Genomic DNA, 15,399 nt, shown 5'->3' on the forward strand with positions numbered 1-15,399 from the left:
AAATATTTATGGGGGCCCCTAGAGATGAAACACGTACAAACTCCAAAACACATTTCTAGCGTTAACTGAACTTCCAAAACAGAGCTACCTAGATCACTTAAATTACACAATCGAATTCATATGTCTATTGTTTTTGTATTAATACACAAACACTCATATATATGTATGTGTGTGTGTGTGTGTGTGTATATATATATATATGCAAATGATCATGTCTTTTTATATGCTGAATACAGTTTTAGATACACCTCAGATATGTGCAGTGGCATCCACTCCCAATGAATGGTAGATGCTTCATAGTGGGGCCTCAACATGTAACAATGACAAATGATAAATGTGGACGTCTTATTGTGTCAGCCTATCAGGGCAAAACTGAAATGGGATACACTCAATCTGTAAATGATTTCAGCATGACAACCATCCCTGACCTCTTGGGTTACCTCCACACACAGGCAGGATGTCTACATGCAGCCACACGTCCTCACAGGAAACAACGCAAATAGCTAAAAAATGAAATCATGAAGACTAACTGCAGTATTTACGCTCATTTATTAGACATTTAATACTAACTAATACAACATTTCTGTTACAAAATCTACATTTATTCATTTCTGATGTCGGGTCAAAACTTTACCTCATGTTTAATATTGAGGTTAAAGGAGATAGAAGTGGTCTACAATACATTTAAAAAAAATATATTTCTCATATTTGCATAGTAGCGCTTGTGAGAGGGGTGGTTTGGTTCTCTTTGGAACCTTCAGGTGTTTTTGGATCAACAAACCCTGTTGTTTATACTAATTCCTCTGTACTATAATTACAGCCTATTTATTTAGTATTAGGAAATTGTGCTCTGATGTGCTGAATCACACACAGAAGTGTGGAAAGATATATGGTTGATGATATGTGCTCTGTGCCTCTTGAATTGTTCCTGCTTCACCTAAACTTCAAGATTTTAAAGATACTAATTATGTTATGTGTGCCTTGTTTATAGAGTTGACCACAGGTTGAAAGCGGTATGATAACAGTGTGACACTGCCCCCTTCTGGGCTTCAATACGTCTTTAGACAGGACAAGGCGACAAATATTGTTTGTCTTATTTTTTGTTTTTGTTTTTTTACATGTACCGACTGAATGCGGTTTTTTATTTGTATTTTATTGTAACGTATTGAAACTTTTTTTTTAATTGTTGTCTGCAATAGTTTTAGACTTTGCTTTCATATTCTGAGTCACCCTGTGTCAATTTATAAGCAATTCATGTCTTACAGTAATTGTGACATGTATCGATGATGAGGTCAGTGTGGGTTGCTCCCAGTTCAAAGACTCAATTTCAGCTCTGGTCTCACACTAATTACATTCTCTGTGTCAGAGGTTTGAATACTCATGGATGAGGTCTGGGTCAAATTTGATTTGGGACTACTTTTCAAAACGGACCAGGGAAGCACACAGACTTATTTTGTTCCCAGTTAAGGTGAAATCACTCTGCAAGCTGTCTTTGCAAATCAAATGTCTAAGTATTCAGTTTACTACATAGAAAAATTGCCCAGAAATTAACATGTAACTTTTCCCTAATATTTAATGGGACATGGCGACATGGATTAATTGGGTCAGAATCTTTAGATGAGGCTTGCTGGCCTCAATTAGTCCCCAATTAGGCCGCACACAAAGAACAATAAGGTTAAAGAATGCATGTAGAAGAGCATTAACTATCCTTATGTACACTGTCTGAGGTAGCAATACTGGGGTTTTATACTCTAGATATCCCAGAGCACACTTGTTCTTCAAAGCTTAGCTCGAAGGATATTTTTATTTAGCATTAAAATAATATATTATGGCCATAAAACTTCTGTCCTCAAAAAGTTGCAGCTGTCGTTTAGTTATGTCTCTTATGTCTGTTTAACTATAACTGTCATGTCATTATGTTCAATTAATATCTTTTATTTAATTTGATATTTTTAATTGCATCTTTAAAGATATAACTGAAAACTCTATTTCGTAACTCACGTGCATATAAGTCCAACACCGTGTTTTACCAGCAAAATAAAATCAAGAAGCGCTTATTCCACGATCATCGTTTTGGCTGTCATACCAGGGTCAATAAATGCAATAAAGACTATTAGAGAAGATGGTTCAAATGTGCCATAATTGTGGGGGAAAAAAAGGTCAGGTGAGACAAGCACGAGGATCTAAAAACACTCAATAACAACATGTGCTGTCTGATAACAGATTACACTAACCTACCTACTAACTGGATTTAACCTTCATTTGGTTTTCTGAACATCATTTAACTAAATAATCACACCCCAGGGAAAATAAATAAATAATAGGTCAGCATAATCCACTTCCTGGGATTAAAACGTGCATGAATTATGAACATCAGACTTAGCCAACTATTTCCTTAGCTGAATGAGCTTTTCTTCAACTGTCGTGAATGACGAATCGGCAGTGGCGTCAATTAGTGAAATGAGCCGAGAAACACACACCAGCAGCAGCAAGCAGCACTTCGCAGAGTCTGTGAGTCAGACAAGCAGGTGAAAGAAGGAAACAGGACGCAGCTGCAGTTCGCAGATCACGGTCAAAGCCAGCACAGAGACACGCTGTTTTATATCTGTCTTTCCTCTCACTCCGTCACACCTCCTGCCTGTTGCACACTTTGTCTGCAGTAGTGGTTCTGTCGCGCTACAAGCATGGCTGCCATCAAGGCTTTGGAGCAGTGGTGTAAAATGCAATGTGAGGGCTACAGAGATGTGGCCATCACCAACATGACGACTTCATTCAGGAACGGGTTGGCTTTTTGTGCGCTAATACACAAGTACAGACCGGACCTGATGTAAGTATTGAAAACTTTTTCTTTTCTCCCAAAACTTTACTTTACTTTGGTTTGGTCAAGTACTTTAATAATTGTAATACATATAGACAGCCTGCATCCTCCAATAATTCACCCTTATTTTGTTTTTAATATTTTAGTTGTATAAGTACTAACTTAAGTGATCCTTATTCTTATTTCTGTGTTTTATTAATACATTGTCATTTGTCCAGTTTCACAGTGCTGTTTTTTTCTTCTTTTAAACATATATTTTTTCTACATGCTGTAAAAGAGCTATTCTGGGTAGTTGAGGTAACTTCTCTGTGTTCATTGTATTCCTGTTTTCCCAGAGACTATGACTCACTCAGAAAGGAGGATGTGTTTGAGAACAACAGACTGGTAAGATGTCAAGATGTTCAGCCTTCGTCTTACTGAGAGGAGCAGACTTCATACACAAACTGCAAAATCTGATGTAGCAGAAAACATCCACTTCATTAACCCCAGACATGACGGGCCACGCAGCAACACGCTGTTTGTTCTTGCCTTGGCATCTATGCAGCAGATTGGACAAATATTTAGCTGTTTCAATTTTCACAGCACAGCAGATTAAGCAAAAGCCATATCTCTCTACTAATTTTAGACTCCTGTCAAACTCAACCTTTCTCAATCTTTGCTCTTGCTCTGTCCGTTTGAACTCATCTATTCGGTTAACCCCTGCGTGACATGAGCAGCACAGCTGGGACCTCTCCATTATTTAGTTTTCTAACCTCTTGTCGGCTTCCTCTGAGGGTTACAGGCCCTGCAGTAAGTGTGCTACAGTACGCGCTCCGTACGACTTCCTTGTTGTTTTCGATCATCTTGGCTGTGTCAGCAGCAAACCTGACCTCAGGGGAGAGGCTCTCAAGTCTATTCATTTTGAATTAGGCTTTACTGTCGTCTGCCACTCGGTCCTTATGGTGACTGTTCTCTTGAAGACACTGCTGATACATACATCTTGAATGGTATATGAGAACAAAACGATTTGTGGGCAAAGAGCTGTGTGTTTGGTCAAGGTTAAGTTTGATACACTGCTGAAGATGCTCCCTCTACTGAAACATGAGAGAGCACCTGGTAATTCACACCCTTTCTATATTTCATGAATGGTGTCACGCTTCTTACAGGTAGGGCTGGATGATAAATTGGATTTTAATTTCAGGTACAATCTAGTATGAAATTGCTTCTTAGAATTCATTTTCACCATAAAGCTCTAATTTTGTTTTGTGTTAGAAATAAAGCACACCCCTTTACCTGACAGTGGTGTGTTTTTACACTCTAAAAGCCTAAGCTATTTAGTTCAGCTCAAGCCACGTGGACAGAAAGCAAGCCTTTTGTTCAACAAGACCTATCGAGAGAAGTAATTGAAGGAAGGATTCTGTAGGAGAACATGGTCATTGGAAACAGATTTTTTTTTTATTTTTATTTTTTTTTTTATCCCAGCTGCCTTTATTTCCAGGGTCTTTAACATGGTCTGCAATGGAGGAGTTGGCCTATGCTCCTCCTCCTGTTGCCAGCAGCGGAGGTCTTCTGATGTTTATGAGTTCCCTGGGCCTCTTGTTGCCCTTATCTGAACCCACAGACGTCTCACAGTGGAGGCCAGCAGAGCAACCGGTTGCTTCATAGTCAAAAACATCCACTATTCTGTACCTATGGGCCCAACTCCTGATTGAACACCCATTTTCCCTATCTCCGATACTCTGTTATTTATTTTTATATTACTGGAGGTTTAGGAAAATCCACCATGTACAGGGATAGGGGGTGGTGGTGAGTAAATTCTATATATTTTAATTTAATAAATAACCATGTTAGACTTTTCTTTTTCCTCCCCATGAGCTGAAATTTGTGGTTTTGTCCACTTAAACTCCTCAGTATCCCCTTCTTTTTATATATGCCCACTTGCTATTCCGTAAGGCTTTTCTTTAAATTTAATGAGCATATCCAGGCTGATCCTAAACAATGCACTGATATCCCGCTCTTCCCATCCTCTTTCTTATCCCTACAAGTTCACAGGAAGTGTGCCATTCATTATAGAGCCCTTTCCAAACCTCCTAGGGTTGTGCCACAGAATACCGCCAGTCTATTTAAAGTAAATTGCATTGTGTGACATATTTACACATGCTGTAACTGTAGGAGTTAGCCCAGCCAATGCCATGTTTTTACATGGAAAACGTGCTTTGGATATGCCTACTTTGTTTGTCATATTTAGTTGGAGTTGGGGGCTGTTGGTTAAACTTTGATTTATTTTTTTCTCTTAAGGCTTTTCAGATCGCAGAGGAGAAGCTGGGGATCCCAGCTTTGTTAGATGCAGAGGACATGGTGGCTTTAAGGATCCCAGACAGGCTGAGCATTCTTACCTACGTCTCCCAGTACTACAACTACTTCAAAGGACGGCCTCCCAGTGAGAATATGTCTGCTTTAAAAATCCCTAGCAACTGCATTTGAGTAGTTCATCCTCTTTAATTCTGAGCTTTTTCCTTATATATTTCTTTTTTTATGTACAGGCTGAGGTATTTTTTTCCCCCAACTCTTTGACACTAATGATGTTTTACTGTCTTCAGTGGGAGGTGTAAAAAGGCCAGCAGAGGGCTCCAAGGAGGAGCCATCGGAGAAAAAAAACCTCCCAGTGGTTGCCAAAAGCTTTGTATCTAAAACTGCCACTGAGAGTTGTTTACCTTCCACTCACACAGCTCAGACCTCACCCAAATTGGCAAGAGCTTCTACTCAGGTCAGTAGTCATGTCAAACGGCACGTCATCAGTCAGCTAAAATTAAGGCTGTGTGTTAAAACGTCTTTCTTTTACACACCTTTGCTTTTTAAAGGAATAATATTTAGGATTAAACATAGCATTTATTTTCAGTGGGTCACCAAAGGAATCCTAGGGGAAATGGGATACCTTTCTGGATAAATGTTTTCTCACTTTTGATTCTTTTTCACAGAAGGTAGTTTTGGCTGAAAACCCCAACAAAAATGGGACTCTCAATAGCAAATGTGTTTCATGCAAGGGCCATGTTCATCTTGTTCAGAGGCACTTTGTGGAAGGCAAGCTCTATCACAGAAGCTGTTTCAAGTAAGAATTTAATCTATATTCATAGATGCTTTTTTCCCCCTGCACAGGGGCTTATTCCATTAATAATTTAATATTAATAAACTTCCACCACCAGGTGTGGCGAGTGCGCCAGCGTACTCCATGTAGGCGGTTACAAACCTGGGACGGATCCAGACACTTTTATCTGTAACTCCCACCAGAACACTTCCAAGACTTCCTCCTCTGAGGCTCTGATCAAAAATGGTCTCACCAGTTCAGCTGCGCGACCACTAAATGATGCCAGCCTAAAACGGCCTTCACCACACCCCCCTTCGGTGTTGTCAGCCCCACTGAATAATGTTTTGAAACCAGTTGCTCCTACTCCAACCTCCCAGTCCTGGACGGCCTCAGCCCAGAAGACACAGGCTGCCCGGCAGAAGTTTTTCCAGGCTGTGCCACAAGTTACTGAAATCTCCAAAGTCAACAACAGGAAGCCAACAGAGCAATCAAGTGTTCAAGTAAGGCCAAAGGTCCCGACTGATGATGATGATCGAAAGAGCCAGTCGAGGGTAATGGTTGGAAAAAAACTAGCAGAGCAAAACTACAACAATAATAACAAACGCCCATTTACAATCCGATCGGCTGATGAGAGATGGTGAGCATTGCATTAATATACAATCTATAGCCATGAATGCACTGTCCTTCTGAAGGAAACTTTCCCACAGTCTTTTTTAAAGCTGATGGTGAGGGCTTTCTCTGTCCCCAGGTTTGGTGATGAGCCAAGTTTAGCTGACAGCTCTGCTTTGAAAAAGGATAAATGCAGCCAAGCCTCAGCAGGAAACTACGCAGGACAGCCCTCCACCACTCAGGCAAACAATAAGGAATTGCCATGTCTAAAGGCCATCAATAAAGACAACACAGGGCCAACAACTGTACACAAAACCACCAAAGGCAAGCTCCACTAAATTCATTTTACTTGTGTCTGATCCATTATTTGACATCCAGCCAGCATCCACCCACCCCCACCATTCAGTCTGTCTCTCACATTCCTAGAAAACAAAGCCCTTTTGTCATTTTTGCCCTATTTATAAAACCAGTGCATCTCGCATGCTGATAGCTGACATTTTAATTCCTGTCTCACACTAATGAACTTTCATAGTTGAACTGTCATTCTCCTGGGATAGATGTGCATGCACGGGTGTCACATTCTGACTGTCGGTGGGTTTGTAGACAGAAATACAATTACTGGTGGGTCTATTGAGAATGGTTTTTCAGTCACTTTTACTTTTAGCATTGATGGAAGTTTTCCAGACGTGGAAATGAAGTCTGTTTCTTACTAATATTAACCATATGTTGACTGGACATTACGCCAAGGTCAGTGATTAAAGCATCATTTTGGTCTTGTGTACAGACGAGAATGTGGAGCGCAATCATTTTATTGGAGTGCTGTGAATACCTAGATAATGAAACCAGTAACTGTGCGCTTGACAGCTGTTTAGACGAGTGTGACACACGAGTCGAGGGAATTTTTTATTTTTTTTTGTTTTGTTTATTGTGTACAATAACTTGGAAGTGCCGCGAGTGTGCACGTCACTGACAAAGCAGATGTCTCATAAGCTGCAATGCGCCATCTTCTCTCGTTCTAAAAGTTTTAAAACGGTAGTTACACAAGATTATAAGGTGAAGTGTAATGACGGATTTACCATTGTGCTTTTTATTCGCCAAGGTTAATGCAGACTTAGACGTTTGTGATCATTGCGATTCGTGTTATTGTTGTCAGCAAGATTATGAAAAAGACTGCCAAGTGAGATGCTGGGAAACTTGGTGGCGATGTCGATCACAGGCACAAGAACCACCTCTGAAATTTTGAAATGCTTTCTTTGAATTGAGGAAAGTATCGTTGATCTTTGTGGAGGAATGCCCTTCTGCTTCAGCAAGAAAAAATGAATCGTTGGAATCAACATCATTTTAATCACGGTTGTTTCAGCTGTTTATCAAGCAAGTCCTTTCTTAAATGCAGTGATATGCCGTTATAGTTTTCACATCTAAGTATTCATGGTCTTTGGAGACTAGCAATAATGATCTTATTTTTCATTTTTGGTTTTACTTTCTGTCGTTTCTCTGCAGATCCAGTATACCATGAGTGGCAAAGAAAACCTGTTAAAACCGAACTCGGGCTAAAGTAAGTATTTACAGTTACTCGGCTGAAAGTTGAAAAGCTGCACAAGTGGACCAGAATGTCTTGAAAGACTTTCCTTGAAATACATATGACCTATCAGATTATTTACTCTCCAGAACGCAGAATCATCTTCGTCCATCTCTTTTATTGCTGACTGGCTCAAAGTGGAGCCGCTAGTTCTATCCCCCATCTTAACAAGTCCCGAGGAGTGCAAGGCCTGAACTCCTGCTTTCCTACTCCTTAACACTAGATTTTCTCATTTCTAACCCCTGCTGATGATTCCTCAACTGTTTTCATCACCTTTTTAACATTTCAAAATTTAAGGTGAGGTTGTTACTCGTCTGACCTATTAGTACATTTCACCTGTGTCGGATTAATGCCTCTGTATTAAAATAATAAGTTCATTTCTTTGTTTATATCTTACAGAGATGCTGAACCTGAAGCTTTTACTGAAAATCATAAAGCTGAATTCATGTCCACACCTCCATCTAATGTCTCAATTAGTCCAACAAGGCTTCCTCTGGCTCAAACACCTGCAGCACCAGGAGTTAGCTTTGCTCTGTTTGATCCTGCGTGCTTTAGGGAAGTCTGTCCCCAGAAACCTCAGCCTGCCTCTGAAATCCTAGGTGAGAGGCTTCTTTGCATTATAATGAGAGACATTTGTCTGCTGATATATTAAATGAATTGAGTGTTTGATGTCAAAGTGAACCAGAACTAGCTTGCAAGGAACCTCTCTGTAAAGGTTTTGGTGACTCAAGCTGTTTTGTCTTGGCCATTTTCATGTTTAAATAACAAAGTTCAGTCATGTGTTAATGGAATCAATTAATACACACTGAGAGCAGCAATACCCAAGTAAAGCAAATGTATGTGTATTTTATTTTATTTATTTGGCCAACTTATTCAAGCTCTTGAAGAATCTAAAGCGACATAAGGAAACTATGAAGTTGGTGGAAAATTTGCATTTTCATCTATTAAGATGGTAAAATGGATGTACTTTGAATTTGGGGGTAGGGTGATTGGGTTCTAACCAAAAATATTATCTATAATCTAGACTGTATGAGAAGTCGAGAGCATCAACTCAAAGAATGAAATACATTCTTGGTGGTTTGTATAAATTTTATGCCAGTTTTAGTTGGCTTATTTTAATGAAAACTATAAATGTGAACCTCATGGTTTTGCTTGAGGAAATGCTAAATGACTCACTCTAGCCAATGGGACCCATCCTGTGTATGCTCTGAACGTCCACAAAATTATACACACCCTATTGTATTAGTTCCCATATTAAACAAACAAAATGAAAACAAAGTTTTGTGAACTCTGCACTTCTGCAGTGTTTAAGGCCTCTTCTCTTTATTTTAGATTTTAAATTTGGGAGTTGCTTGCCTGTGAAATCCTCACCCAGACTGCCAGCTGTGAAATCTATTAGCTCTTCAACTACTTTTCCAGCCAATCATGGAAATCCATCAGGTTGTTTCCCATCTTTTTAATAGCTATCAAAGCCAAATATACATGATTTCAGATTTCTTGTTGATTTCATATGAAAAGTGTATAAATACATTTAAAAAAAATTTATTTTACTGAAAACAGGTTAAGTCATATGTGACAATACTTTTCTAAAAAGCTGCCATGAAAGAACTATCTAATCCTATTTTATCTACCTCTTAGCTGCTAAAAAGGGAAAGTATTTGTCACCCACCAACGCCTCCAGGACTGAAATGAGGTCACCCTCTGTAAGTTCCCTCCATTAAGTCTCTTAAGAGATTAATTAACAGCTCTACAAATATGCTTTCATTACATTCCCAGCAAAAAATGGATGACCTTCTTTACATTAAAGTGGCCAAAGTCAGAATTTTCAAATTACGATAATCTTTACTTGACAGTGACTCTTAAATTCTCTGTTTTGCACCAGGTAAGGTCTTATCATATCCCAATGGAGCAGATTGAAAGGCAGCTGAATGATATTGAGACAAACTTGGCTCATTTGGAGAAGGAGGGTGTGGAGCTGGAACAGAAGCTTCGAAGCTGTGAGGAAGGTACGTTTTATGTCTTCCACTTCTCCTTTTTACTTGTAAAAACATACAAATATTAAACAATGCAATCAATAGTCCACTTTCAGACATGGTTCATGAGACATTTAGTAGCTGGCTTTTCACTCTTAACTCTGCAGCGTAGTTCCATATTATTTCTGAACAAGTGAGGGCAGTAGTGTGGTAATAAGCTGGATATGATAAGTTAAAGATATGGAAATGGCAAGTTACCACATCTTGATTACAAATGAATATCATGTGATATCTTACATTACTAATTACTTTAGTAATATTACACTGAAATTTAATAAGGGGCCAAAATCTAGGGGCAATACAATGAAAACATACATGCCTTTGAGGCAAACCCAATTATTAATCATACAGTATCTTGGTAATGATATCATAACTTGTTAGGAATACATATATGTTGCATCTGTGCATTTACATTTTTCATACACTGATTTATTTTTTATTTTTTTAAGTGGTAGTAACCTCATAATCATAAGGTTATTTTGGGTGATGCTTTACCATATCAGGATAGTATTATCATACTATGATGATGGGATTATGGGATCTTGCATTTCTCCTTATTCACAAGGTCACAATGCAAATATATATATTTTTCCTTCAATAATAATAATTATTATTATTATTTGTAAATATTATGTTTAATGTTGTGGCATATTGTCTATTGTAGTCTCTTATTTCTATGGTAATGTAAAAACCAGGAATCAGGGTTTCAAAATACTGATTTGTATCTAATTCCATGTTAATAACCTCTTAAAGCAAAAGCTACTACATCTTTCCATACAATCATCACATTGCTTGAAGTATGATTATCTGGAAACGTGAAGGATTTTCTGTGTAATAACAAGAAGTTTGAGCTGCAAGATGTTTATACTAAATTTTATTGCGGTATCTCCGTTTTTATTTTATTTTATCCTATCCCATCTGTAACATCTATATCACTGAATATGACCAATTGTGACATCTGTATATGTGGATCGGACTAAGCTAGGTAATATTCAATACCTGGCCATTTCTGAACAAGAGGGGGGTTGGTAGACCCTTCACCGCTATGTTGGTTTGAATGAGGTAATATTCTAAAGCAAAATGTGTCTTGCAATAACCTTAATCTAAAATTTGACATCATATTTGTGCTTGAACTGCTGAATCACTCTGCTGCATTGGTGAGTTGTATCTTGGGTGCTTCACACATTTGCTCACCATCAGCTGAAGGTGTGTGTGTGTGTGTGTGTGTGTGTGCGTGTGCGTGCGCGCGCGCGCACGCGCATGCGCATGCCATTTCTATTAGTGTTTCTGCAGTCAAATGAGGTGAGAGGCACAGCTAGCCCACAGGGATGTTGCGTCTCCTTTGAGGTAGTAGGAGTAGGGGGCCTTATTGCTTTGCTCAAGGTCAACATGACTTGGATATAGTAATACATTTTTATATATATATATTTATATGTGTGTATTCTGGTCGATTGCTTTTTTTTTTTTTTTTTTCTACATGCCACCCAGGAAGCCTGAGCATGTCAGTTGGCCAGAATTTAACATCATTTCCACACTACCTAGGAGATCATCTACTTCTCAACTGGAATTTGTTGGCATAAAAACTAAACCCTGGCACTCAGGTTCAGTTCAGAATCAAATCATGTTTGTTCTGGTAATGACAGGATGTGTGGGGCTCTGTCCTCTGTCTCTGCAGCTCGCTCTCTGTTGTAAATGTGACTTGACTGATTGGTCGCTAATTAGGATTAGCAAAATATTCAGCCTAAAATCAATTGATCCACCTACTCGGGTATGACTCGGTGAAGCAGCAAATTTAAGCACTGTTTCAGTGCATGTCGGAGTACTGTGGTGGACCAATACTGAAAAGTATACACCGTATCCTGAAAACCTTAAATATTGAATCATCTTTGATGGTAAATTGCATTGTTCCCTGCATCATGTATCCATAATTCATCCATTCTCACATTTTCTTTAAAATCTGAGTAATAATATAACTTCTCAGGGCTGAAAATGAAATTTTAAAATGCTTCTTTGTATATGTGTGGCCACCAGTTTAACCCCACATAATGAAAGCTTTGGAAAAATATAAGCAGTATTGTTGTGAATGATTTAATTAGTAATTCATTAATTTTTTTACTGGATTGGTTTTTGAGTAAATTGCAAAAAGATGTTTGTCAACAAAACATTGTATTATATTCTAAAGTCGATGCCACAGGAATGATGACTGACAAACTATAAAGTGTCTATAGACAGGTTTTTTGTAACATCATGTTCTGTGACATACATTTTGATATTATTAAAAAAAATAGATTTGGGTTTGGCAGGCTAAGCTCCATTTTAAGATTGTTGGCTGTGACATAGTGTCTTAATAAAGGTGACAGCGTGGTTCCAGGATGTGAGTCACTTCTTCTCTTAATAAAAATTGAGAACCACCTACCTGCATATGAGCCAAATTATCCTACCCCCCCTTAATTTCTACTTAATGTTTTTCTTGCAAACAGTGAGGTTGAGTCTGCTCAAGTGGGGTATTTTTTTTTATTATTTTTTTTATTTTTAAATTATCATCTTTTTTAAGTTTGCTCTTGGAGTATATCAGTTAACATCAGAACAGCACAAAATATTTGGCTTACGTGAAATGATAAATGTTATGAGCTTGTTAAATAAACATCTAGTCAGTGATTATAATTGCTTGATTTACTACAATATATACACATCAGTGATTGAATAACAAGACCAAGACCATTATAAAACTTTTTATTTTATCTTTTGAATAAATTCAGCTGAGTGTTACTAACTTGTTTTGCAGATGGAGAAGGTGACATCTTGATGGACCCACTGATGGTCGACTGGTTTAACCTCATTCGAAAAAAACAAATGTTCATTAGGAAAGAATCAGAGCTCGTTTACATGTAAGTATTATTGAAGGATCGATGTAGGTTGAGAATATTAAATGACCCTTTCTCCATTATTCAGGGAATTATTACTCATTTGGATAATATTTGTTTACACTAGAAAAGGCTTTTGAACAATATTCTTACTTTGACTTGACTTTGAGACTTGAAAGTTGGATTTCTCTTTATATATTTGATTATATTAATTCCAAACCTTATTTATTTTACCTGATATTTTCTTTAAAGATTTTTCCCTCATTGCTTGTACTTTTACTTGCATTTAACATTAGGACAAAAATCAAACTTAACTGAGAAACTCAAAATTTTTAGGATTGTTTAGAAGTTTTAGATATAATGTGAGTTTTGAATTAGTATTTGATGTTAAAACTCAGAGCCAGGACTCAAGAGCTGGAGCAGCAGCAGCCAGGTGTTGAGGGGGAACTTCGCAGGCTGCTCGAGAAGCCAGGTAAGCGCTCGGTCTCTTTGCCTGTCAGCATCTGTCTTACTTCCTTTTCCGACATGCGGTTGTTAACATTGTCACAGATCATTTAAAGTCCAGAGAGGAACAACGGCAGGAGAAGAAACTAATGCAGAAATTGATGGAGATCGTGGATGGCAGAAACGCAATTGTGGAGGGTCTCGATGAGGACAGGCTGAGGTAACATTATCAATCTTCTAATTAATTCTTAAGTACAATGCAGTTAATCTTAAAGATTGATGTGGTAAAAAGATGTGACAGTGCTTAGTTTGATTTTTGGCTAATTTCAGGGAAGTGGAGGAAGATCAGCAGTTGAATAAAATGATGCAAAACCTTGGTAAGCAACATATGAAATGTCTTTTTTTTCTGTTTCAATTTGATTTGAGTTGTTAATATACTGGTTTTGTTGAGAACAGGAGTGAAGAAAGCCAAAAATGAAAGGAAATCCTCCATCTCAAAACTGTTCAGGCGAAGAAGTAAAAGACGCTTTGAATGATCCTAAAGGGGATTATTTGATTTATTTATTTTTCTTTTTTACTAAATTGTCATTATTTCTATTGTATTAATATTCCTTTTAAAAATTTAACTTTTTTTATGTATAATTTGTGCTCATGGGAAAGATAACAGAAGAGATCTCAAATTAGGAAGGATGTACCAAGCCATATTTTGTCTATACACCATTTGAAGAAAAAAAAGAAAAAAAAAATCGGTGCAAATGTTTTTGTTTAGAAAATCACTTTCAATTCTTGGTTTGTTGCTACTCCACTGTTGTTCCACTGTTAAGGTTGTTCGTATAGAAAATTCTCATTTTTCTGTTAATATAATTTCAGTCTCACTAAAGTAAAATGAATATCACATTTGGGGATATACTAATTTGTATAGATATATATATATATATTCTTGGAATAAAGTAACCATTTTAAAATCGCACATGGTTTAAAATAAAAGCAGCGTCGAATCAACTGTCATAATGTCAAAATGATGAGGGAACACCGGCTCTTCCACGTGTGAATAGGAGTGAGAAGGATAAATGTGTAATCCTTTGCCAGTCTTGAGTCAAAATGAAATTATTTCAGTATTTATTTAATAATGGATTTTAACAAATTTCCTGTAAGGATATTAGAGGGAGCCTTGACAATTAAGTTTGAATGGCTGTGGAGTGTAAAATGGGGAGCCACACATGTTGAACTGTTGGGCTGTAATTCCTCTCTCAGACTGTACTGTAGGTGGCAGCCTGGGTATGCTGTATCACACGGCAAGAACTTGGAAATCCTATTTGCCACAGTACAGACAGTTAATTTCTTTGCTAATTTTATAAATGCTGCAAAAATGTTCAGCTGTGCTGATGCAATAATGTTATGTGAAAGAGGATTAGGAAGAGCAGTAGCTTATGGCTGGCAAAGGCTTATAAACTATAGGATGTATTGAGCTCTTTATCTTCAAACCTGGTTTAATTAAACATTACTCTTTACTAATATCTGCATCAGAATTGCTCCATACCTGAGCTATTAAAATGTTGAAATGACGTGCGAGGGCACTCATCTGTGAAAATGGCATTTGCTGTGTTTGTAAGGAATGCTCTGTAATGTTGCATTTTAGAAGTGTTATTGAAAGGTGTGTGTATGCGTTCTCCTATTTATAGTATTTTAAAACTTGAAATCTGTTGTCCAATAAATCCTTTGAAGATTAGAACGAACGAGAGGTTGAATTATTTACTCAATAACCGCCTCCTTCCATTTTAAATAGATCCCCAAACTTTTCATCTCTTCCCTCCCCATGTTACAAGCTTCACCAATGACTGTTGATACAATGACACTACCAAGATCAGACATTGCTTTCAGTAAGAAGCCAACAGCACTGGAACTCCTTTGCATTAAAGCTGCGGAGCGATCACGGAGCAGCATCGATGTATGCCTTCATTAAAGCCTTTTAAAGACGGCATCAAGAT

The 15,399-nt window shown here is 37.8% G+C and overlaps 1 protein-coding gene across 1 annotated transcript; it reads left to right on the forward strand.

The window, feature by feature from the left end:
• Positions 1–2,390: 2,390 nt before the first annotated feature.
• micall2a (mical-like 2a) lies at positions 2,391–15,140 on the forward strand. The gene is made up of 17 exons (XM_005920275.3): positions 2,391–2,827; positions 3,154–3,202; positions 5,096–5,237; positions 5,398–5,564; positions 5,776–5,906; positions 6,001–6,519; positions 6,631–6,815; positions 7,992–8,046; positions 8,470–8,669; positions 9,403–9,510; positions 9,709–9,773; positions 9,953–10,076; positions 12,889–12,991; positions 13,366–13,439; positions 13,517–13,631; positions 13,742–13,788; positions 13,868–15,140. The coding sequence occupies exons 1-17, from the start codon at positions 2,685–2,687 to the stop codon at positions 13,945–13,947; spliced, it is 2,307 nt and encodes a 768-aa protein (XP_005920337.1). The 5' UTR covers positions 2,391–2,684; the 3' UTR covers positions 13,948–15,140.
• The last annotated feature ends 259 nt before the right edge of the window (positions 15,141–15,399 follow it).

Source organism: Haplochromis burtoni, unplaced genomic scaffold (assembly GCF_018398535.1).
Source record: "Haplochromis burtoni strain Fernald_Lab_line unplaced genomic scaffold, NCSU_Asbu1 Contig_21, whole genome shotgun sequence".
Lineage (NCBI taxonomy): Eukaryota > Metazoa > Chordata > Actinopteri > Cichliformes > Cichlidae > Haplochromis > Haplochromis burtoni.

Excerpts from the sequence above, each read along its gene's own strand:
- micall2a (XM_005920275.3), top strand. The coding sequence starts at position 2,685 with ATGGCTGCCATCAAGGCTTTGGAGCAGTGGTGTAAAATGCAATGTGAG. Across the intron at positions 2,828-3,153 it reads AAGTACAGACCGGACCTGAT|AGACTATGACTCACTCAGAA; the intron begins GTAAGTATTGAA and ends CTGTTTTCCCAG. Across the intron at positions 5,565-5,775 it reads TGGCAAGAGCTTCTACTCAG|AAGGTAGTTTTGGCTGAAAA; the intron begins GTCAGTAGTCAT and ends TCTTTTTCACAG.